At 41.3% G+C, this 25,924-nt stretch overlaps 1 protein-coding gene across 1 annotated transcript in view; it reads left to right on the top strand.

Annotated features, from left to right (window-relative positions):
* VAPB (VAMP associated protein B and C) overlaps nucleotides 1-25,761 on the top strand; it is a 37,469-nt gene extending 11,708 nt beyond the window's left edge. The window contains exons 2-6 of the mRNA XM_066561358.1: nucleotides 4,160-4,312; nucleotides 11,605-11,708; nucleotides 13,920-14,000; nucleotides 15,190-15,366; nucleotides 17,470-25,761. Of these exons, the coding sequence (XP_066417455.1) occupies nucleotides 4,160-4,312; nucleotides 11,605-11,708; nucleotides 13,920-14,000; nucleotides 15,190-15,366; nucleotides 17,470-17,628 (674 nt within the window). The 3' untranslated portion in view covers nucleotides 17,629-25,761. The remainder of the gene's footprint in view (nucleotides 1-4,159; nucleotides 4,313-11,604; nucleotides 11,709-13,919; nucleotides 14,001-15,189; nucleotides 15,367-17,469) is intronic.
* The last annotated feature ends 163 nt before the right edge of the window (nucleotides 25,762-25,924 follow it).

Here is a 25,924-nt window from a genome sequence, read left to right as displayed (position 1 = left end):
GAAAACTGCTTCTCCTTTTTCTCTTCCCCACTGCCCCCTCCCTCTCTCTGGTAAGTGGATTAATTTCCAGCCCCAGCAGCTCCCTGGCTCTGCTCTTGGCCCATGCAGAGGAACACAGTGCAGCTTGCACAGGCAGCTGGTGGAAATGAGAGGCCAGACCACTTCCCCTCTCAGCAGTGAGATGGGCTCATGCAGGAATTAAGCAACCCTGTGGCCCAGCTGATGTGTGTAGTTAATGATAAAGATGTAGTGATAATTGCAGGTACAGATCTGCAGAGGACTGTCCCTGCTGGGCTTGAATGTTCCTGCCCAAGCCTGTGCCATCAAAGCTTTCCCTCTGCTGGCACTTATGCTGAATTCCTTCATGTGCCAAACAGCATGAGGACTGATTATTTGCCATGCCAAAGCATGGAATTTTGGTTAAGGGGGGGATGGTTGTGTTGAGGTGTAGTACAAATGATGTGGCTGTGTAACGTGATTTCTTTGAGGAGCGAGTGGCAGGGAACTCACAGTGAGCACTGTGCTCATCCAAAAGTTATCAGCCTGAATTTGCTGAAACAATTACGGGCAATTTCAATTGCAGTGAGGGTTATTTAAAATTTAAATAGAGTTGACATCATGTTCTTTTGACCTAATTCCCAGACTTTTTTATCATTACTAAAATGGTGTGGGATATTACAATGCCATCCATACACTGCAGCATGGCTCTCTAAGGAAAGGTTGATACAGCACTGGTGTTTGAATAGGAAATGGACTGGAAAATTCTGAGGTAACATTGTGATCTTCAGACGTGAAGGGGTGGATTTGTGGGTGAAAAGCCACAGTTCAGTAACAACCCTGCTCAAAAGTAGTCCTATGAAAAACCAGGATACCTCTTACTATTTGTTGTTTTATGAGTATAGGAGGTGATGTTTCTTTTCCTTTCAGTAATACTGCTAGCTTGTGTATCGCTGGATGCCCACTTTGCATTAACATGGGCTGACTTTATTTTGGCAGGAGAAAGTCACCAAGCCCTTGTGAGTATTGCAGACTTTCAGCACTAAATTCAATTTACTACATTCTTCCATGCTCCCATGACACCCCCATGTCAGATGATGCATGTACAGACCCTGTTTCCCATAACTTTGTCCTTGAGATGACACCAGTGGCATTCTTCTCATGATCTTTAAAAAACATGTGAGAAAAATAGTTGGGATGATTTTAAAGAGCAAATTGTCATTTGGAAAGCACCCTGCCTTAGTATGAGTTCCACTTATCTAGAAATATTATTATGAGCAATCAAAAAAACATTCAAAACAAAATAATGTGATTAAGTAAGGGTTGTGGGTCTTAAGAGTCAGTCTTCACTTGCTGCTTTCACCCAAGGACCATCCAGATGCACCAGTCTGGCTCCACTGTTCTTTCAACCCACCTTGGGAGTACAAGCATTGTCCAGGTGTTGCATAAACTTGTATAAATATTCCATCCACTCGTGACAAGGACAAAGTTACCAGAAAGATTGTAGAGTGTTTTCTCTTACTGTATTTGGGTACGATTCCCAAAGTCCCAATGCCTTGCATTGGAGAATGAGGCTGCAGGGTTGATGTGCATCTCACTTGACTGTTAATACCCACACCAGCTTTATCTGCAGTGCTCCAATCCAGATGCTGGAAAGCAAGGGTGTATCACCAGTGCAGAATTACCTTGTGTCTCTCCTGGGATAAGTTCTCCCACATACACCAACCTCCCCAAAAACCTGTAACCTCGGCTGTAGTAATCCAACAACAGGCGACCAAGGTTTCATTTCAGCCCGAGCTGGCAGTCCATGGGCCTTGCTCTTGAAAGGCAGGCCAGCCAAGTGATAATATTTCACTGCCATGCCCCAGTTACCCCTGAGTAATACCCTGTGGTCTGTTCATTTTTTTACTTCAGGAGACCTTAATTGGCACGTTAATCCTGCATTTGTCTGCTGTGTTTTGCTTTGCTGCAGACTTTGAGCAGCAGGGCCATCAGAATGAGTGTGCTTGCCCACAGGTTTGCTGGAAGCAGATGTCAACCTTCTAGTACAGTTGTGGTGGCTGTAAAACCTGTAATTTGGGGGAAATGTAGCTAAAGAAACTGTTTAGGGTTTAGTGGACAGAACAGAAGAGGAAACACCAAGCAGACAAGAAGAAATGCGTTCTGTCTGCTGAAAGGTTTTGCTGCCAAATATTTTGGTGTGATCTATGTTAGCAATAAGTAATTCCATTTGGAAATTATTTTCCACACAGAATTGTTGTCGTATTACTATTTCAAACAGCAGCTCTGTGCTGGGGCACACAAATCCTGTGCACATTCATGGATCAGCCAAGTAAAAATATGGTATTTCCCCCAGGAAATCTATCCCAGCATGTAGACCAGTAAAGCACTACTGAGGATGCAGCTGCACATGAAGGGCTTTGTACAGCCAACCCTCCCCCTGTGCTGGAACAGCTCAAGCTGTAATTTTTTAGTAAAGACACATCCTTATTGCATAGGCATCCTGTAATTCTTCTGAAACGTTGGATTTCTCCCTGTTAGGGCTCTTTTGAAGATCTGCTACTGCCCTCTGCCCTTACACACCTAAACATTTGCTGGATTTTTCTGATGATTTGGCTTATTTGAACTTCTTTAACAACTCATGGCTGCTTCTGGCCAGTTATTTTCCATTAGCCTACAGTCTCTCTCTGCATGCAGAACACAGAGAAAACTTTACAGCTGTGCTTCATTCTCTTTCACATCTCAGTGTTTCACTAGGCACAGGTCTAGTGAAACACTGCCATGGGATCTGAAAATTTTACTCCTTCAAATTTTTTTTAGCTCCCATTACATTGCCAAGCTGGTTTGCTCAGGGTGCAGACAGAAGTGGTGCTGCCTTGTTGTCTGGTTGGGGTTATTCTGTGTGTGATTGTTTTGAGGCTTTTCCCCTTCTAATTACTTTAAACAAATTGGATCAAGGATAGAGTTTGCAGGACTGTAGTACTGTTACAGCTGGATTAAATATTGTTTTAGGAGACAAATTTATGTAGAATAAGAAGCAAACTTAAATTACATCAAGGCATCCATGCTGGCAGAGCAGGGTGGTGGAATGCTGCCTGCCAGTATTTTTATTATCGTCATCATTCACCCTTTTTCAATTTTAGGGTTGCCATTTCTGCAAGGAAAAGTTTGATGCTTTTTTTGGACTAATTTGCTTTTACTCCTGAGGACAAATGAAGATATTTTATTCAGGCCTCAAATTAATCACTTCTATGGAGAAGACAGTTGATCAAAGTGTGGTTATATTTCTTTTAATTTTACTTCTTTGCCATCTGTGAGGCACTGTAGTTGTGTGCTACCTGTCTGATTTATCAGTGTCTTGTAGGAAACCAGCCTTTCTTCTGCCTGAGGGATTTGGGAGTTTCAATTAGGTAGTGAGCCTGAGAGAAAAGGATTTGCCTGCACTTGGTTTTGCAGCACTTGACAATGGTTTGATTTTGGATTTGCTAATATGGAAATTTTCACCAGTGCTCTCAGTGTCTAAAAATTTTCCTATTTCCACATGGTTATTTCCTGTCCTGGGTGAGGTAGGCTACTTTATTTCTTCTAGTTTATAATTTCTAGTTGCCAAGACAGTTTATTAAAAAAATTTTAAAACTTGGTAGGCAAAAGGAGATGCACTCTGTATGCTTGTCTTGCTGTTTTTGATTTGGCATTCCTGAATGCCTGGAGGAATCCTGGTTCTGTGGAGGTCCAGCTTCATGTGCAGATGGATCTGTGGTAGTCCTTGGTTCCCATTCCTTGGTTAACAAACTAATGTACTCACTACTTACACCTACAGCATGGGGATATGTGGTATCTCTGCTAGCCTGGGCTTCTGTGACTAGAATGGAGCAACTGTGACACAGCAGGGAATTTGGCATCCTTTGAATGCCATGTTGTGGTGTTGGCACAATGTATGAATGATTTCCCCCTTTTGTTTTGCTGTTAATGATGAGCTCTTGGGCTGGGGCCTGCCTGCAGCCTCAGCTTTGCGTGCACGATTATCTGTACGTGCTGCAGATGGAAATTGAACATCTAATTACTTTATAAGATTTGTGAACAGAGATTTAGAGCCTGCTTAGCCTCTGCTTGAAAAGTGCTTTCTGTGTGATTTCAAGTCTGCTTTTGCTCTCCTCCTCAGGTCCTTTCACAGATGTGGTCACTACAAACCTGAAGCTCGGCAACCCCACGGACAGAAATGTCTGCTTCAAAGTTAAGACCACAGCACCACGTAGATACTGTGTAAGGCCCAACAGTGGAATTATTGATGCAGGAACATCAATTAATGTTTCTGGTAAGCCATTGAAGCAGTTCTTTGCTGATTGAAAATAGCTTCTTATGATCTGTTATTTCTTGGAATGCCTTGCAGCCTGAAAGTATTTTGGTTTTTCCAAGAGGTTGTGTTTTCCTGGAGAAGCAGCCATTTCATGTATCCTTACTTCCCTTACTCCTGGTCTAGCAGTAACAGGTTTGGTCTTACATCTTGTTTTGGAGAGGAAAAAGGCAGAAATACACAAATGATTGATATGGTTCATTAACAGCCTCAGCCAGCGTATCCAAACCAGTTCTGCTGCAGCCCTGCCCTCCCTCTGGGATTATTTTTGTACAGTTAGTTTTTTGCCAGCTTAACTTCCTGAACCAGCTCACCACGGGGTCAAACAAGTGCTTGGATGAGCACATTGAGGGAGGAATAAAACTGGGTGGATTGTAGCCACTGGTTTAGACCAGTGTGGGCAGATGGCAATCTGCCTTTGATTTAACCAACAGTGAAAACATTTACTTTCAAACCATGCTTGTTTTGTGTGCCTTGAAGATTCGGTATCCTTTGGTGTTAAAAATGTCAAATGACTAAATCTTTGCTGTTGCATAGGAAAAGTTAATGATTTTCTCTAATGAGTCAGTAGCTCTTGACTTGCCTAAGTTTGGTAATGGAAAAGCAAAGGAGTGGCTTACTCTGAAAGCATAAAGAGCTGAGTATTCTTACAAACAGTATCTGTGTGTTAACTTGCTGATAATGTATTCTCTCAATAACTTCTCTGATGCATGTTCTTAATAAAGAATTCTATCAAAGGATGTAGTTGTGGCATATTGGATGAATGAGGTCAGACTTGAGTTAAGAAAATTATTCCTCTAAACCTGCAGATTCAGATTTGCTCTGCTATTCCTAAAAAAATTAATATTGGCATGATAAGAAATATTATTGATAGGTTATACAGTCTGCTCCTACCAACCTCTTTTCGCCTGGGATAACATTTTGGGAAGCTAAAACTACTGCTTTTTACTTGAAAAAATGAACATGTAAAAATTGAGTTCAGTTTCTTACTTAATAAAATGTAAAATATTTAAACACCTCACCCTTGGAGAGAACTTGCTTCAACAAAATAAAAATTGATCCCCAAACCACTTTGCACTGTAAAATTAAGCAACTCTAATCCTATGAGTCTTCTTATACATGCCCATATTTGCACACTCATTGATCTGTTGTCTTTGGGATTTCTGTGGTGTCAAATTGGGTGTGCAAAGGGCTGCAGGATTGTGCCTCCCTTGCAGTTAATCCCAGGGGAATGGCAGGGAGGAGGTGACCAGGGAGTGGTGGGAGCTCCAGGTGGGGCAGGCAAAGCACTTCTGCTTCAGGAGAGGGCCAGCACGTACCAGTGAGCTCTGAAATGACTAATATGTAAATGAAAAAGCTCTCTGGAGAGAAATGGAGATTTTTAAAAGTCGGAACAATCCCCAAGTAAAGCTGTCTGTCATCTATACTAGCTGCAGGCAAGCATATCAAATGCACTGAAATCAATGAAATGATAATGAAAATTAGCATGGTTTCTAGCTACAAATTATCTTCGTGCTATAAAGATGTGGATGCTTTTCATCTTGCAGATGAACTTTGAAAATTAAAAGCCTCCTTCCTTTGCAGGCTCTTACCAGGCTTTTTGAAATGTTGTCTTGATCTCAGTGTTGAGTTTTGCTCACAAGTGCCCCTTAGCTCCACCTTGAGCAAATACAGTGCAGGCAGGTGTTGTAGGAAGCATCTCTTGTTATGCTGCCAGCAGCTTGCTTTGCCTTCCCTGTGGCACACCAGGTAGAGCGTGGATCTTAGGAGTAAAGTTGAGTTATGAGACTGCTGTGCTAACCCTGAGCTGTGCTCTGCTCTTGCTTACACAGCTTTAAGAATTTCTGATAACCTTATTTATAGTGATTTATGATTTGGTTAGTGTGGAAAATGGCTGTGGTATATTTAATCACAAGCTCACATGTGTGTTCTAATAATTTCATGCTGATATCAAGAGTAGTAATAAATAACAATCTTAAATTGCCAGTCCTTATATTAACATTATATTTTAAAATGCAAGTAGCACACTTTCATTGTTCCTTAGATAACTCATTCAAACCATGCATGGGACCTGATTTTGGACTTGAGGATGGCAGTGTCTTTGGTTTTGATCAGCAGATGGGATCCTTTGGATGGGAGGCATCAAAGAGAGCACTGTTATAACTTGAAAAATACAATTGTTTTCAGATTCACAGAAAGGGGGGAAGATGTGTTTAACCTTTACTATGGAGTAATATTGCTTTTTGAGAACAAAAGACTGATTTTGGAGTTAATGAAGTGAAAAATAAATAGAATTTGTTTCTTTGCCTCTAAATCAGTTATCTTTTCAGTCATTTAATTCAAGTCTTGCACAGGGCATAAAAATAGGACTTGAATTCCTTCAAACCTAGTGAAAATACTACTGATGAGAAATATTAAAATGTAGTTAATACAGTAACTTCTGGACACTTAAGCTAATTGGGTTGTGTTTACTATATGCAATCTGTTCCCTTTGCAATTGCTGACTGGCTTTACCACAGGCACTGATAGCACTGCATTGTGCTGCACCTTGTCTCCAAAAACATCAGTGCCTCAGCATTTGTTAGTCTCAGAGAATATTATTGCCTGGAGCTGAATTTGGGACAGCCTCTTCCTTCTTGCTCTGTAGTAACCAGATGCCTTTGTTTTACTCCTGTGAAACTGTGTCTGTACTATTTTGCTGTGAGTATATGAGAAGATATTTTGCTCTAAGAGGCAGCAGTTCCACTTTATTTCACATTAATATGATGGCTCATTTAAAGACTTAACAAAATACTAGAAAAATAAAGCTCACTTTAATCTAGTGGAGTCTCAAATGCTGCCTTCTTATGCCATATCACAGCTTCTGCTAAATACCAGCATTTGAGGCCCTGTCAGCATGTGCTGCCTGCTGGGATGTCAGGTTTGGAGCCTGTGTTTTCACCTGTTATATAATGGCATGTAATTTTAACAGCTGAGTTTATGTAACTGTCGGGAAGCTGTGTGAGCGCTGTCATCTGATTCCATGGCACTGGGGCTGCAGTGCTGGGAAAGGCCCATTTGCACACACTGCACTGCTGCTAAGCACCTCTGATTTCAGCACAGATAGCTGATTTTGTGGCTTTGAAAGCTCAGTAAAAGCCGTGAATGGATTACAAAGGAGAAATGAAGGAATGCCAGCCGATGCTGGTGAGTCTGCAGTGGATGGAATTGCAGATGGCACCGTCCGTGCACAGTGTCCCACTGAGGAGAGCAGTCTGAGCACGCCTCCTAGCAGGGAGGAGGAGCTGAGCTTGCTGTCGAATATCCGGGGAGGATTTTTAGTATTTTCTGAGCTTTCCTGGCTTTGAAAAGGCAGGAATGGAGCTGCAGCCCTGTGCTCTGTAGTCACAGTGGGTCTGCCCCATTCCCTCAGGCACTGATTGTATCCCATCCACTGCTGCATTCCCAAACTTTCCTTGGCAGTGTCACTCCCGTGCCCTGTTCCCACAGATCTCCCAAGCAGAAACTACCAAGTTTTGGGTTGTTCTTGCCTGCCTGCTCTAGAATTCTATCTTGATCTTCACAAATTCAACACTTAAAATTTCTGTAAATATTTCAATAATACTATGTTTATTTATGTAAACATGAAACAAAGGTGGGATGGTGCAATGGATTCTGCTCCTTTCTGTAGATGTGTGTCCTTTGCTCACCTCTGCCTGAGCTGATGGAATTCCACAAGGATCTTGAGGCTTGCCCTTGTTTCTGGTTGGGGTATTTTATGTGACATAAGTGTGGTAGATTTGATCCATCCAGACCATGAAGAATTCCTTTCAGTGTCATTTGGGAAAATGATTGATAAAGGTAGAAAAGAACAAATAAATTGCCAGTCTGTTGAATGAGCTGCCTAAGAATGAGCAGTGATGTGGATGGAAATGTGAAAGCAGGGAGCTACTAGTGATGTTCCTTGAGAGTGATTCTTGGTCCCAATCTTGTTTAATGCTTTTGCAAGCAATTCTGGAACAAAGAGTACACTAAAAACTCTGATGATGTTGTAAAGTTGAGAGATTGAAGACATACAGCAGAATTAGGTGTCCTTGAAGGCTACAGTAAAAGAAATGGGATGAGTTTGATTAGAAAAACTGCAAAATCACGTATTTGGAGAATAAAATACTCTGGCTACAATTGCAGGCTTGTTGAATGAAGGGGCCTGATTGGGGTGAGCAAGATAATAGAAATAATAATAATAATAGTAGTACACAATGTGGCTGTGAGGAAGGCAGATGTAGCATCATACATCTGGATAAGGGAAGAGGTGAGAGGGCATAAATGCTGTGGTTCAAGGCTCTAGTAAAGTTTCCTGCATGTGTAATTAGAGGAGCTCAAACCAAAACAGGTGCAGAGGATGAATGGGGAGCCTGGCCTGGACAGAGCCCACCAAGTCTGGCTCAAGCTTACCAGTAGGCCAGGAGTTACTGTGATTGATGGCCTGGAGGGCACCAGAAGTAAATGACTCTTCCCCTTCTCTGGTATTTCAGCATTAGGGCAGTGCTGGTCCAGGACCAAGTAAACAGGCCATTAATAAATTTAGATGGAAATTAGAGGAAGGTTGCTGACTATCTGAGCTGGGAGACTTTTCTGTTCCTTCTGCTCTTGGAAAGGACAGCTAGATCCTAGCAGGTGTTAAAGGTGTTCCCTGCTTCAGATTTCCACTGTTCTTTGGAAAAGCTGGTTTATTCTAGGAAAACCAGAGGAGTTTAATGCTTCTAACTAATTGTAACTAACTTTGCCAGTGAACTGTTCTATGGAAAAGAAGGAGCATGTTGGGTGGTCAGTGCCTCTCCTTAGGTCTCTACTGAGCATAAAATGTGGGGATATTGCAGGAATGTGTGAGAAAACCCATGGCCATTGATCTCTCAGTGACTCTGCAGTTTTTGCTTGTGGTAGAGCAGTGCTGGTGCTGGAGCTCTGGGGTGAGCAGCCTGGGAAGTGGCTGAGGTACATCTCTGCCTGATGGATGCTGCTGACTCTAAACCTGAAGATCACATTAATAATTTTGTTTCTTAAAACTCTGATTGCTGATGAAAATTGAAACTTCTGACCAGATGGGACCTCTGATGTGATAAGGCATTCTGTAGGAACATACTTCTCACATAATTTTTGCATAAGGTTTGTGATTTCCATTCAGAGCAAAGGAGCCACATTCTCACTAGCAATTTCTCCAGCAATTAGAGCAATTTTATGGAACTAATCTTTCACAGAAACCCCAATAGTATGTGGATAAATATTAAAATGGTTTGGTTTCCTCTTGAAAAAAGTACATCTTTTTGAGCTTTCCATCTGGCTTACAAGACATTTGCTGAATAATTTGTGTCAATGTGGCTTTCATGTATTGATCTAAAAATACAAGTGCTAACAACGTCTGTGCTGTCAAGCCCTCTCTGGCTCTTGTGGTTCAGTGAATGGAGCTGGGAGCAGTGATCATTTGGCATTCCAGGATGGATTCAGCACTGTCCCTTGGGAAATGAGGATTTTCAAATGAGCTGATAGCTGCACTCAGCAAAGCGAGCTGAAAAAGCCACAATCGTAGAAGTTCCATAAATGCTGAGTAGTTCTGGTATCCAGTTGGATCTTACAGTTGAAATTATTTGTCTGCTCCAGAGGAGAAAAAACAATGCTGCTGCTTTTCAGTGATGTGTCAGGCAGTGTTGAAATAGTTGTGCTTTCACACTCCTGGTTGGAAAATAGTTTTAAAGCTAGCCAGTTAATTTGCAAACATTTTTTTAGATAATATCCAACTACTGCAAGGTGAGTTTAAAATGTATAATAATTTTTAAAGCACCTCATCTGAGAGAATTTATTGCCTGCCTTCTCTCTGGGCTTTAAAAGGCATGTGGTTGTTGATGGCCACAGACTGTGTGCACAGTAAAGATGGCACAGCCATAACATATCCTGCTCATTAAGGGAGGCAAATTGGTTTGACTTGCCTTCATTTGCAATAAATGGGATCTTTGGATATTGCTTTTATACAACAAACCCCTACAATTAGGGCATATGAATTTGGGCACATAATGTTGATAGCACCAGTACTTGAAAATGCTCCTAATTCTTGACCTGCTTCTCTTCTTAGTGATTGAGGGGCTGAAGTAAGAGAGGTCATAAAATGTGAAGTTTTAAACCTTACACCATTTTTTTTGTTAGCAGTAATGGCAGTATTTGCAAGCTTCATTTGCAATTTGAGGGGGTGGAGGCTTTTTGCAGTGTCTAATAACATGTTTGTGTAAACTGTGTTGCTTATTTCCACATGTCCTGTCTCATGATGAAGCCAAGCTCATGGTTTTTAATGCCCCAGTAGCTGAATATCCTGGTGTCATTTGCAAATGTGGGAGCTCCAAGTGACCACTGTGATTAAAGATGATTCTGTGTAAATGGAATACCCAACTGTCCCTCTTCAGGTTGCTTTAACCCAAAAGCAAAGTCATGGAAATTCCCAATATTGCTTAAAAATTTAATTAAAGCACACACACTCCCTAAACCTCTCTGTCCCCTAAAGAGAGTCATTTTCTGCATAAGTAAATTTTGGGATGTTTTTTATTTTTTGAGTGAAGAGAAATACATTCCTTGCATGCCTTTCATAGGCAAAGTTTGCATCACATTTAACTATAAACTTCTGGCTATAAATTGGTAACAAACTTTCAGTAACTTATTTGTGGAAGCAAAATACTTGTACTTGATAAATCAAATGCCATGAGACTCTTAAACTTTTTAGAGGAAATTTCCATCCTGAGACTTGAACCTCAAGGTTTACAATGTTTGACTTTGCCTCTGTAGCTTTTCTCGGGCACCATCAGCAATATTGTGTGTACAGCTCATCAAAATGCTCCTTACTTCTGCCCCAAGGATGGAGCAAGACAAAAAGATGCTGTCTTGGAAATTTTTTCCCTCTGTCCCAGAAGATATGTAAATGATCCTATTTCCTATAAATGACTATTGGTATCTTGCTATAGCTGTGTACAGAATTATGTAGAGTGATCAGCATTTCCAGAATTTTCAGACCAAAGTCTATACAGACTGAGGAAATCTGTTTCTCTTGCCTCCTTTCAAAATTCTGGTTTAAAGTGAGGTTCCTGATCTCAGCTGCTGCTTTGGTCTTAACAACAGACAACTTGAAACCATTTTAATGTTTGTTTTTCTGGAATCTGGTGACTGTGTCATCAGTGCATGACTCTGCAGCAGAGCAATGTTAATGCAGTGTGTTCTGGGTTTTTTTCTTCCAGTGATGCTACAGCCTTTTGACTATGACCCTAATGAGAAAAGTAAACACAAGTTTATGGTTCAGTCTATGTTTGCTCCAGCTGATACTTCAGATATGGAAGCAGTAGTAAGTATTGAAATGATTTTAAATGGATTTCTTTCTAATTGTAGAATGTTGTAAGTCCTTTGACTGCGTTGTTTAAGGGGTGTTGGCAAACCACACTGCAATGGTCCTTGAAAGCTTTTCCAGATTTCCATCTCTGCATGGCAAGGAGTTTTCTGTTATTTTGAGCCCCAGGAATCTTGCACTGAGAGTTGTTGTCTGTGGTTGCTTCTTTAGGAAGCTGCTGTCAGTAATGGGATGCCACACCATGAAATAAGTAGTTGTAGTTTTTTGCAATATATCCTTCTTTAGAAAGGGCAGCTTGAATCATATATTCTAAGGATATACAGAATATATTCTAAGTCTGTGGCATCATTTTTATGCATTTGCTCTCAGTCTTGAGTCTTCTCTTGAGCAGCTCCTTCTGCAAGATGCAAGAGGATGATTTACCAGTATTGTATTTTTCTTTATCCCTACCTGTGTCTGCTGTGGCTTTGTAAATGAAAGGCCCTCATAGATTCTGTCCTGTGGATTACAAATGGGAGCAGTAGAAATATGTAGGAGCTGGAGCCGAGAAGGACAAAAGACATAAAAATAAGATGTCAGGCTACAGTAAGACAACCTGCAGAGGAGTAAACCACTATGTCAACTGCTGGCTTTCCTTTATCAGCAAGATTTGCCCCCAGAAGAAGGCAGAAGGAAGCTCTCTGTAGCCTGGCTTTTGTTAGCTTGAGAGAACATCCAGTGGCTATTATGGACACAATGTAAAAAGACCATTATTCTAAAAGTGTGTGGCTTGTGTGTGCTACTTAAAAACAAAAAAGCCAACCCAAAAATACTCTGCAGTAGTCTTTACAATATGTGTCTTCTTCTGAATAGCTTCTTAAAGCTGGGGCACTCTGCAGGTTAATAATTTCCCTTCTGAAACTGATTTATGGAACTATATTTGTTTAATGGGCTCAAAATAAGATCCAGTGGGAGAAACAGCAATAGTAATAAAATGTCTGCATCACTAGAAAGATAAGTCAGTCTGCCTTTCTTTCGAGCTCTTTAATTTTTATGAGTTACTTTATACCATGACAAATGTTACTCTGCTGGCAAAGAATGTTTTTTAGTACCTAGATGGGCCTTTCAATTTTCCAAAGCTCTCCAGACCGATTGGATTCCTTTGCCTGTAACACTTTGATCAGTTCTCAGTTTTGTTACCACTCTCCAGATCTCTTCCTATCCTGGATGAACAGGTGAGACCCGTTATGGGAGTGCTATAAAGCTTTCAACACTTCACAGGCAGCCAAGGAGCTCGAAATAGATCTGACTTCAGCCCCAGAAGAGCTGAACCTCGATTCAGCTGTTTAGGATGAGTTAAATACTACTCCAGCTTGCATGGGCTTAGCCATAATTTGTCACCTACTTGAGATATGCTGAGGAATACCAAGCTACCAGGAGGATGGTCAAAGTGAAGAGGAGCACGTGAGAACTCCAGGATAGAAGTGTGGACGCTTCTTGCTGTTTATTATCACTGAGAATAAATCTTATCACTTCAGGGTTACAGCTGATACTGAGCAAAGTCTATCACTGCTGATCCCTATTAAAAAGGTTGCAAGGAATCTTGTTTATGGCAGACTCCCCAGCTGAAGGGAGGAGAAGGAGTGAGGGGAAGTTATCCCTCAGTATGTAGCACATCTGGTGCTGTTCAGACATTGATGCTGAAAAACAAGGATGTGGAAAGCAAGGAGGGGGAAGAACAGTCCTGTATTCATTCTAGTCAGGAAGAAAAGCTCATTTGAAATTTGAAAAGTTTGAATAGGAACTCCACTGGCCAGAGAGTTGAGAACTCACTCTGTGATTGATTTGGGGGCTTGTTATCTTTTCCTTCCCTTGAATTCACCCCTCCTTTTACTTTTTTTTCTTTTTTTTTCTTTAAGCAGGTTCATTACTCCCCCCGTCTCTGCTAATTACTCTGATACAGCTCCCAGTTCTCTCATAAATTACCTGTGGAAGTTTCAGACTATTTAGGATGATTTGCTTCATAGTACCTGGTCTGTCTTTATGATACCACTCAGTTTTGGTTTTGATCTCATTTTTCATCCTGTGTGTGGTTAATGGTAGTGTGATAAACACCTGTGGGTTCTTTCTGAGTGAAATGATGTGATTTCTTTACATAATGCACTGCATTTCCAATCTGCCTGATTGTACTAATATGTTTAATATGAAATTAATATTAACTTATTCCAGTGGAAAGAAGCAAAACCAGAAGAACTCATGGATTCGAAACTTAGGTGTGTGTTTGAGCTACCAGCAGAGAATGATAAGCCTGTGAGTATTTTCAGATGCATATTGAGTGATTTGACTTAATACCACAGTAAATCCTGTAAAATGGCATGTTTGTGCAGGCAGCTGTATAAGCACAAGACAGAACCCTCTGTTTCACTGCCTGGATGGCATCACCCTTCAAAAGCACAATGTAAACTATTTAAAATCTTGGGAATCCTTGGTGTAACTAACAGCAGTTTAAACTTCATAAATGCAACAGTAGCACAAAGCAGTTTTTGAGTTGATCTGTTGTCATTTAGTGAAAGGTCACAGGATAAAGAATACTTTAAAAAAATTAAAGGTGCTGATTGCTGGTTGTGAAGCTCAGAGTTTATAGTGAAGCAGTTATAATCATCAGCAATATAAATTTCACTGCCTGTCCAACACTTCCTTAGTACAACTCTGATTTTGTCAGGTGAATTGATAGAAACCTGATGAGAAAGACACAAATGCAGTTAGGATTTATATTGAAATTATCATCTATAATATTGTAGGATCCTTTCTTGTTAGGGTAATAGACATGATAATTTGTAATGCAAATATGTATTGTCCAGTATAAAACTGGTAATGGATTGAATAAACTGAAAAATTCTTCCTAGTGTGCAGGTACTAAAGGCACACTTGTTCTGCCTTGCACTGAACAGTCTGTAATTAGGATTATGTAATTGGCTGGGGAGAGGTTTGATTTTATGAGAGACCCTTTCTAAAGTGCAGAGCATGGAGGAGATCCAAAGGCAGGAGAGGGAGCAGGGTTGGGAGATCTGAGCTTTGTTTCCAGCTTGGGTTGCAAATTCCTGCATCCCCACAGAAACACAGAAATAGGGAGAGGGGACAGCCAGGAGTGGGAGTGAAGGGGAGGGAGCTGCAGACTGTCCTGGTCCTGCAGTGGCTGCTTGTGCTGTGCCTGGGGAGGGAAAGGGAAGGAGACCCTTGGTTGTGGACCTGGCTTAGGGACATTTCTGTATGTGCAGGGTCTGAAAAGTCAAGGTCATTCTCTCTTCACTTACTGCTGCTGACCTGATGTTTTCTGGGATAGCAGTAAAGTTACAGAAAGCAAAATGCTGTTTGTTTCTTTTGATACAGGCACGTGTCAGGTGTGCACAGACAATTTTACCTGATCCTCCTCCTATGTATCAGGTGTGTGGTGTGGTGTTAATAACTAACCAAAAATCACTCTATCCTTTTTTAACAGCATGACATAGAAATAAATAAAATTGTATCCACAACTGCAACAAAGACAGATTCCTCTGTAATGTCTAAATCAATAAGTTCTTCTTTGGATGACACTGAAGTTAAGAAAGTAATGGAAGACTATAAGAGGCTTCAAGTAGAAGTTCAGAGGTTACGGGAGGAGAATAAACAGTTTAAGGTAAAGATTGCTGTTGTTTTCTTTTCAGATTTACCCCTTTCCTGAAAAAGAAGCTTCCATCTTAAAGGTTTGGTTACCTGACCTTAGCACAATATTTTACTACTGTCTATAAAGTAAAAGATAATTCAGGTTTCTCTGTAAACTCCGAGAAGGTGCTGAAATCAATGGTTCCTTTGAAAGGAGGCACAAGTCATGCAGTCACAGAAGGAGATTGGGTAGCAACCCAGAGGAGTGAATTCCCCCTCTTTTTTCTTTTCCCACCTAATTTCTCAGTCTGAATTAAGCATTCAGTGTTGGACTTGGCCCCTTCTCCCAAACCATGGGAGCTTGAGGGCAGTGTTGTGCAAATACTGAGTGTTTCAGTAATTGCACCTGTAATGTGCTGCTGAAATGGCCAAATTAAGACAGATGAATGGGAAATGGGCTTCCTGTCATATCCAGTACATGGCTGGGAAATCCAGTAATTGAGAAGCCTTTATCACTCTGCTGAAAAATTCTTCTTACAGTAGCTTGACTTGCTGTAAGTGTGTACTTCCATGGATATCAGCACCAAGGAAAGTGTGGATGCTGTAACTCCTGCAGCCCAGTGAAAGGAGCTCTGTTCTCTCAGCTCTGATGCTGCTTGGCTGCCTGATGCATGAAGGAATTCTTGAAAACAGTTTTGTTTTGCACAGAAATAATATGTGTACATAACAGACGTGGCCCTAACTTCTCCTTGTGTTCCTGTTTTGCCAGCAACTCAGTACTCTTAAGTTCTATATGATTTTATTTTATTTTTTTGCAAATTGGTCTTGACTAAGCACTCTACAAGAGCTATCTGGAATTGAGGTGATTTCTTACAGTAACATCCCAGATAGGGGAGCTCTTTGTCCCTTTGTGGAGTGTTTAAAACACCTGTAAAATATCAGAAAGTAATGCTAAATTGCCTGCTACCAGGTGCTGTCAATGTCAGGCTGGAGTCACTGTCAGAAGGAAATTAAAATATTTTAAATGAACATTTGTTGTTTCTGTATAAAGTGTGTTGTATGTAAACAGCATTTTATTGTTTACCAAATTCAGTTGTCCCCATTCAGAATTAGAGCAGCAGTGAGGTATTGGATACCCTGTGGCTTTCAATTAGTAAATAAATAAATAAATTATTAGAAAAATAAGTTCACCTTCAGATCATAGAGGTGCCCCTTTAAATTCAAAAGTGAGAAAGACTGATATACCCCAAGCCCTTTGAGCTCCAGTTACCTGACAATTTTGAAGACTGCAGTAACTTTCATTACAATTTTGTTTCTTGAGTAATTAAGTAGAGACTGGAGACTTTTGCTTTGATACCTTTTACTTTTGCACTATAATACTGTATCACGTTAAAAAGTCTAACACTGTTGCTTCAGCTGGACACAAATTAAGTCACAAAAGTCTCATTTCCCCTCTCCTGAAGTGCTCAGAGTGTGTGTGTGTGAGTGGAGTGTGCTAACACACAGCTGTGCTGCACAGCAGCTCAGGGAGAGCTGAGGGGAGCATCATTCCCACCTGGAATGAGAATTTCTGCTGGTGTTGCTTTGTTTTATCTGTTGTCTCATCTTTAAATCAGGTGAGCTGCCAAATTCCTACCAAGAAAATATCCTAATTATTGCCATTAGATTAATGTCAAAATGTCAGCATTAATATGATGGGGAAGCTGATTTCACTTCAAGGGCTGGAAGATCTGCTTGTGACATCTGACATGGAAAATGAGGAGTGTAATTGCCTTGGCTTGTGAAAAACATGCAACTTCATCTGAGTTATGCTGAGAAACATTTTCCTCAACACCTTTCTTGTTATGGAGCAAGCAAAGCACCTTCATGGCATTTCCTCCATCATTTTGCTGAAGTTCTGGAGCCATCTCTAGGCTTTGGGCAGGAGTTCCTGCAGGGCTCCTCAGTGCTTCCCCACTCCCTTGGCTTTCCCCTCCTGCCTCACCACCCTTCCTTCTCAGGATCATTCAGTACACAGAGCTCTAACTTAGCTGTAAAATTGCTTTCACCTATTCTATAACACCCACCCAAATAAGTATGAGGAGGGTGAATATTTAAGGCTTTTTTTTGTAGAGATAATCAATCTCTCTTCTTTTAGGAAGAAGATGGACTGCGGATGAGGAAGGTACCCCAGACAAACAACCCAATATCTCCTTCTGCAGCTGCTGTCAAGGACGAAGGGCTCAGCTCCAGACTACTTGCTTTGGTGGTTTTGTTCTTTGTCTTTGGTGTAATTATAGGAAAAATAGCCTTGTAGAGGCAGCATGCTGGAAATTGTAAATTGGTTTGATGATTCTGCCATATCATTGGATTAAATTTATTCATAACAATGTTTAAAAAAAAATTAATGTATGACATCTCACAGGTCTTGCCTTTAAATTACCCCTGCACAAATACTATGTAACATAATCTAGAAAGTTCAAAATGTACGGTGAGGGAATGAATGAAAGAGAATATGCTTCAATGATGAAGGGGGGAGAAAATCCTGAATTAACACTACAATGGGATATTGTATATGTCATTTTAAACATTCTTAGGCCCTGGTACATGTTGCTGGATTACCTCTTTTTAAAAAAAAAAAAGAAAAAAAAAAGGAAACTAGAAAAACCTCTTCCTCCACTGCTGGAGCTGGCCCTAGGGATGTTTGGAGCTGGGTTAGGCAGGAGGTGTTGATAACTTCTGTAAAATACGTTAATCCACCATTCTGCTCATGAATTTAACAGTTTCTGTCAGTGTCTTCAACTCTGTGCAAGTTACCAATTTCTTGGCACTTAAATGAGTAGTGAGAAGCTGCAAAGCCTTGGGTGTGGCAGCACCGAGGGAGCTGGGCAGCACCGAGGGGCTCGTTCAGAATAAAGGTCAATGCCTTGTTCTCTCCAAGGGACCAAGCTACATTGCTGTTGGTTCATTTAGTTGAATTAAAATGTTATTCAGAGATGTTTAATGCATATTTGACTTATTTAATGTATTTCATCTCATGTTTCCTTATTATCACAAAATTGACTAATTCTCTGTGCTATGAAAAGGCACCTGTTCAAAGCCAGTGACGAGAACTAAAAATTTGCTGCTGTAGTGGTGCAAGATTCTTCTGCCTCCTGGTGTTTTGGGCACTACACCATTGTTGGGAGTTTTGATCATCTGAGCATTGGGGAAACAGTGGTCAGGAAACTGTTTTTGTATGTAAATAAGTCTATTTAGGGGAGAAACAAAAATATCAGTAGTAAATTAGTCCTATGCCGTAAAAAGACCAATCTTGTTTGACTATGTAGCATCTTAAAAAAAAAAAAAGAAAAAAGAAAGAAAAGAAAAATTAAATAAAGCCCCCAAATTAATGTTTCCTTTGTTACTTTTGTCCTGTTCTCACAGTTTTAGAGGTGGGGAGGAAACAGTGTTCTCTTGTCAGTTTTGTTCATGGCATAAGGAAACTTGCAGTCTGATTTCAGGGTGAATTTCTTTTTTTTCCAGACTAATTTTAATATCAAAGCAAACCATCCCATCATGAGCCTGACACACAAAGGTTGTTCAGAGTCACCATGCTGAGGTACAAGGTAACATCCCACCTTCCAGGTTAGTTGGCTTCAGGAGTTCAGACACTTGACAGCACCTTTAGAACAAGGAGATTTTGTTTCTAAGCTTCCTTTTACCACAAGATGTATAAGCAGGCTCAATGTGTTTTAACATGATGGATTCAGTAGATTGAACAGTTTTTGAGCAGATAAATTCACATCTATTCTCAAATGGTAGACCCAAAAACATTGAGGGGCAAAATTTGTTGTAGCATATTACGAGATGAAGCTGAGTCTTTTACAGATGACTTCTGTCATTCCTTCCCTGTTCCTGGGATTCTGTGAGAGCTGTGGGGATGGGTGCAGCCTCTCTGCTGCACTCCTTGACCTTTATGTTTGTCCCACTTGTGTCTCAAGGGCTTCCTCCTCTGCAAGTGCAAATAAGTGAATTTTTATGTAAAGCTTAATAAGAAAAATAGGTGGGGAAAAAAACCTTGTAATTGGTGTGTTCAACTTCTGAACATGAGTCTGGAAGTATTTCTAGGAGATTCAATAGAAAGGAGAGGTGTATTTTTGGCATTTTAGAGTGCTGGTGCCTTGTCTGCTCAGAGGGAAGGGACAGAGCCACTGCAGCCTGGCTGCAAAGGGCAGGGCAGGAGGGAGAGGAGCTGGGAAGGAAAAACCAGGGAGTTTATGGGACAAATTGGGCAGAATTGATAAAGAAGATACTGCCTGGGCAGTGGAAGCTGAAGAAAACTTTCTAATGAAGCATTCTTTTCAGAAAGGCAAGGTTGTGAGTGACACTGCAAAATTAATTTTCATGGCTTTGAAGAATATATTTGAGAAAACCTTTGCTGAAGGGAGACGGAGATATGAAGTAGATTTTTTTTAAGTGGCTGTAAATATCTTGTTCTCTTATCAGAATTTCTGATTCACTTTGAAAAAAATAATTTTTTGAGAGTCCTTTGTTCTGCTTTAAAACAGCCTAAAAGTGGTTGGTTTAAAAAAAAATCACTATCTTTGCAGGATAAAGGGGGAGGATTTTAGGTTTAAACTGGTCTCCTGTGAGGATATCTGGAGTAATGTTCAGGCAGGTTTTACAGCCAGTGTAAGCTGCCTTTGCTGGCCCAGGGCAAAGCCAAGAGCAGCTCTGTCCTCCCCCAGTGCTCTTGGTGATCTGTGCCAGCCTGGAACTGTTCATGAGCAAAGCTGCTCCTGCTGTTTGCACTCCAGGATCATAAAGAGGTCCCAGAAAACCTTCTCATGCTTTTCCAGACCCTTCAAACACTGAGCAAGGAGACCAGGAGAGGATTTCAGTGTTGGTAACATCTGTAACCTGCAGCTGGGCTGACCCACACCATCAGTCCTAAACAAGACTCTTAAATTAACTGCTTGTATTTTTGGAGTTTACCAAAATCCCGAGTTTCTCCCTCACCATTTTTCACAAGAGCCTGAACACAGTAGCTCTGAATTGTCTGGATAATGCTTTGCTTTGCTGAGCTTGATATAAAGTCACTGATCAGGGGAATTCTCAGCCCCTGTTTGACCAAACCCTTCTTTCATAGGCAGTAGAGAGAAATCTTAAGGATTTTTTTTTTTCTTCCAAGGTTCCTAAAAGGCCAGTTTGTAGATAGAGTGCAAATATAGATTGGATGGATATTCCTAAGCCATCTGGCTCTTTTTGTAAGTTGTTCCTTTCATGGCAACACAAGAGCAAATGTTCTCATGAAGTATTCACAGAAAGTGAATTATTCTGAAGGACATTGTGTATCTTAGGAAGTTGTGCACAAAATGTAGAGTTTCTAAATAAGATAATTGTCTGGGTTCCTCACACAACATCAGATGTTAGAAACCTGTGATTGATTCATGGTAGTAGAAATCAAGTTATTACTAATCTAATGTCCTTGCTGTTACTTTAAGGTGACCACTTGCACATTTGTTGTTGATTTTTGTAACACCCAGTAGAGGCTGCTTGGTGCACTCTGGGCAAATTTGGGATAAACAGATATCTGAAATAGCTTGAAGCCTAGAGCTGGGAAACAAGTGGAAAATGGTTTCTTCTATTTTTATGTCGTTCTCCACATCTTAAAGCAAATACTCCGTGCATGGATGATCATAACTATTGCTGTGCACTGGCAGTTGTCAGCTGGGAGTGCACAGCTGGAACAGCTGCACCTGCAAGCCAGGAGCAGCTCAGGTTACTGGGGAGTAGCCTGGGGGCTGAAGAGCAAGATCATGTTATGTTGTTATGTTGAGGGGGATTGATGTACCATAATGTCATTTTCTAAAAATATAGGATTGTAAAGCTCAATGGTGGTGTTACTTTTTCCTCCTGAAATGCTGTTAGTGGGATAAAGTTGGAACTTCACTTTGCAATTCACTAGAATTTCTTTTCATCAATAAACTATGAAGGGTTTGTATCTGCTGCACATGTGAACTTGCAATTCTTGTCAGCAATTTTACATCGTGGTGTGCACAAGGAATGGATCATTTATGTCTTGGCTTACTTGATGTTGCATTGCCAGTGGAAGAAGCTGTCATCCCTTTTCTTCACAAAATGGCACTTCTGTCTCTTCAGTGGAATGTCCTTAATTTTCAGGCACAATAGTGGCTTCACTGTAGTGCTCTTAATTTGAAACTACATTTCTCTTGCCCTATGTGATATCCTGAAATTCCCCATCCTGAGTTCTGTTTTCTATATGAAGTAAGTGAGATAAAAAGCACCACCAAAAATCCCTCTGTTTGAAATTAAAGCCCCTTTAAAAAAACACTCTGAGGCTCCTGTTAGTTGTGGCTGGGTCACAGCTGCACTGGTGCTGCACTGGTGCTGCCCAGAGCCTGGAGAGCCACTGTGCCGTGGTTTGGGAATGGGGAAGCATCCCTGGCCCAAGTCCTGGAGTGAGCAATTGAGAAGTGACAGGTGGTGAGTGAAATTCAGTTTATGTGTCTGGGATTTGGAGAAGATCAGCTTCACAGAACAAAGTAATTGTGTTTCCACTGCTCAAATCTGCTTAACTATAAAAGTTGGTTGATTAATGGGTTGGGTTTTTTTATGGGATAAATGAAGATTATTTTTAAAATAACACAAGTGAGAGCCAGCTAGGAATCTTGCACAGGGTACTCCAGTGAGCACACACCTGCACACTTGCTGAGTGACTGTGTGCCTGTCACTCACTCTGCCATTTCCTGTGGCTTCAGTTCCTGTGCAAGAGCTAATTTCACATTTGTACTTGAGGAGTAAAACTTGAAAACCTTTACTAAACTTCCACGTAGCTCTCTTTGCTACAGTCCAGGCCTGAGCTTGTCCTGAAGCCTCCACAGAGTGAAAAGTACAAAAGGGACACAGAAACAAGGCTGCTTTTCCTTGGAGTAAACTTGAACTTTGGATCTTTCCTCCTGTGATCTTTCATTAGAAAATGGCCTTTTCCACAGAGCAAAACAAAAGAAGTTAAGAAAACAAATGAATTAAGAAGAAATAATTGAAGCTGTGTATTACAAGTTGACATTATACATCTGGCTTTTCTGTTTATGTTTCTGCATTGGTACATTTCATTCTGATTTAATAAGTTCCTAATTTTGTGGGAGTTTTTTTCAAGATTCTGAAGTGCCTATGAAGAACAGCCTGTAGTAAAGTATTGTTCCCAGTTTAGCTGTACTTCATTTTTTTAATCAAATCTTTTTCTTTAGTGGATAAACTCACAAGATTAGAAAAGCCTCTTGAACTCCCTCATGTTTAGTTTGGCAAGTGTCCCACACACAATTACCCACAGAGAGCTACTTTTAAAAGACCCTTATTAAGGCTGTACAAAGTCAAGCACTCAGGAGGTAGGAAATGGCAGAACCAGGTTTGTGCTCTGAGTTTGGGGAGCACATTGCAGTGTCTGATCATTTCAGCGATCAAAAACTGAGCTGACACTGCTCAGAAATTGTCCAAAACTGCCCAGCTTTGTGTGCCTGGACTTGGAGAACCCAAATTTCGCTGAAGTTACGTATAAATAGGTTTTTAAAAGTTGAGCTTCCATTGTGGCACTGTGCTGTTGGGTGTAACCCATGTGTGTGCTGGGGGAGTTCTTTGTGTTCTGTGTGTGGATCCCCATTCTTGACCTGAGCTCCTGGTGGGGAGGAGCTCGGAGCTGAAGCAGCAATTTCTGTTTGCACATTTCACTGGGAGGCCACACACAAGAGTGCTTGGAGCCAGGAGTCTGTGCCTCAGTGCTGAGCCCAGAGGAGCATTTCTGTGGGGCTGGAGGCTCTGCTGCCCAATCTGCCTCCTGCTCTGTTCTGCCTGAGCTGTCAAATCTCACTCCATCCCCTCCCTCGGCGTTTGCTCCAGGCCAAGTCATCCTTGTTCCCTCCCTGCTCCTTGGCAAAGAACCCTTGTTCAGCCCAGCATCTTTAATGGCTTTTCTTCCCTGCTGCCTGTTTTCCATCTGGGTCTCTCTTCCCTTCACCCTTCCAGGCTTGCCCTTCCCTGCCTGCCTGGCCCAGGGAGCCCTGGCTGGGCTCTCCCTGGCACAGCCCTGGCTGCTCCTGGTGCCTTCCCCACCCCACACAGCCACTCACCTCCTGCTTCCTCTGTGTTTTCTCTTCACTCTGGGGAGTTTGGAGCACCAAGCCTTGTCACCCATCTCCTTTCTGTCTCCAGCTTCCCCTGCTGTTCAGTGCAGTGGATTTATTTATAGTGTGGGACAGACTTTAATATTCCATGTGGATTGTCTCTCAAACAAAGCAGTAGCACAATGCTGGTAACATATCCAAAAGTGCTTCAGATTTTTTTTTTGTTTCATTTTATCTGAGAAATCTAGAATGCAAAAATGCATTCTGAGGTATTTTAAACAGGGAGGCATGAAGGTGGTTAATTGGAGAAATAAGTTACTGTTAATTGAGCTGTGTGTCAGACCCAGGACTGTTTGTCTGGCAGACTTGGCTCACACTTTAAACTTCTGCACCTGCTAAAGAAGCAGAAAATTAGAAAGGCAGCTTGTCTGAGGAGATTGTGTTATTAAAGAAGGTACTGAAGGCTCAGTCTCAGTGCAGGAAGCCAGAAAATTGTTTGAGACTTGGGAAATTATTTTATTTTTGCTTTTTGGAGTGATTAAAAAATAATAATAAATCTTTTAAAAAATTATTCTAAGAGAAGTGAATGTAGAAGAGTTTACTAAGACACATGTGCCTGTTACCATCAACTTCCAGCACACACTGGCTTGGGTTTTCTTCACAGGGACAGTAAAAATGTATTTATTTGTTTTGTGGTGGAAAGGAATCCAGTAGTCAGGATTAAAGCTCCTGGTCTGTGTCCTAGACCTGTTTTTCTGAAGCAGTGTTAGACATGAAGGATGCAATTATTTGGTCTTGTTTATGCCAGATAAAGATAAATGAATGTCAGAAATGAGGTTGGGATCCTGATTGCAGTGGAGCTCAGCAAACAGCCATGTCAGCTGCTAATAAATTTAATTGGTGCTTCAAAAGGGCATAGCTGAGCAAATTTCGTATCAGATCTGGGAGTGGGGAGGAAATTAGATGAAAAACTGAAGTAGAACTGACAGTTTTCTAAGTGAAAGGTATTAAATAGCCAAAAAAACAATAATTTTGCAATTGAGAAGGGGGACAACTTTGGCTAACTGCCCATCCTACTTCAGTGATGAAATAAGGGGGAAAATTAGATGGAAAGTAATATAAAACAAATAAGAAAAAGGGAAGCAGCCAGCAATCCATTCAAAATGGGAGTTAGGAAACGTAGAAAATAAGGAAAGCACAACCCAAAGGAAAAGAAAAATGTGGGTTGGAGTGCTTGGAGAGGGTGATGAGGAGCTGAAGTTCAGAGGAAATCTGCAATAGGGTAAGAACTGTTAAGAAATAGATGCAGGAGATAAAACCTAGGGATGATGTAAGAGAACTGGAAAGGTGATGTCATTCCTTAGCAATGGTCATGATTAAAAATTAACAGTTTTTAATTCAGGAGGCCCAAAAGCCTTGATCAGTGTTTGCAAGGGAGGAGCCTGGGGCAGTGTCTGAGCCACTGCTGGGGGTGGTCAGTGCCTCAGGACAGTGGGACAGCCTGGAAAGGGATGGAAAAGGAGATGGATGTTCCTGAAGGAGCTTGGTGTAAGTCCTCTCATTCTGTCCTTTGGGTTGCAGTTCTCTTTGGGATCAGAGTGAGCTGGGTTTGTCAGGGCCCTGCAGAGCTGTGTGCTCCCTGGCAGCCACACACTGCTGCAGTTCAGAGACAGCCACCATGAAATGGGGGTGCCCAGAGAAGGGTTCTGCAGGGACCTGGCAGATTCTGTGGTTCCAGATCACTGAGGAACACAGGCACAAAGTCACTACTGATAAAACGTTACAGAAATATCCATAGCCAGGACCAGAATGAAAACAGCTCCATGCACATTCCCAGTGCAGTCCCAGGGTAAAAGCCTAATGAATATGAATGTGTTCTTGTTTTTAATTACTGTTAGCTGTAAGTGATTATCCTTCTGTATGTCTCAGCTGGGAGAGTTGGGAATTTTGGATGCAATTTGGATATTTACATTCTACAAGAGAAGCTGAGTAATTGGAATGGATGCAAAAAATATGATTCAGAAATTACTGGTGGAGTGTGAAAATGCCTTAGAGAGGGTGAGAGAAAACTCAGTTGGCTGAGTTTTTCTACCAGAATTGAGACTGTCTTGATTACAGTGCACTAGTACCTTCACAGGCAGAAAATACTGCACACTGCAGCTCTCTGATCTTAAAAAGCAACACAAGAATCACCAACTGGCAGTCGAAGCCAGGCAAATTCAAATTGGAAAAAGGCACAAATTCTTAAGAGAGAATAACTGTGTAATTTAGGAATGTGTCTTCAAAAACTGTGAACAGAACAATAAAAGTTATGATATTTATGCAAATAGCTCTTCTGTGGGTTTTTTTCCTCTCAGAGGTGTCCTTAGAGGGAGGGAGGGGACAAGGAGGCTCCTGATGAGGTTTCCCAGGGCAGTGCAGCCAGCAGAGCCGTGGGGCACTGGTGCTGCTGGTGCCTGAGCTGCTGCAGGGCAGAGCCTTCCCAAGGGC

Source organism: Molothrus aeneus, chromosome 17 (assembly GCF_037042795.1).
Source record: "Molothrus aeneus isolate 106 chromosome 17, BPBGC_Maene_1.0, whole genome shotgun sequence".
NCBI lineage: Eukaryota > Metazoa > Chordata > Aves > Passeriformes > Icteridae > Molothrus > Molothrus aeneus.
Note: the sequence above shows the minus strand (reverse complement) of the source record. Positions and strands in the feature narration are given on the sequence as shown.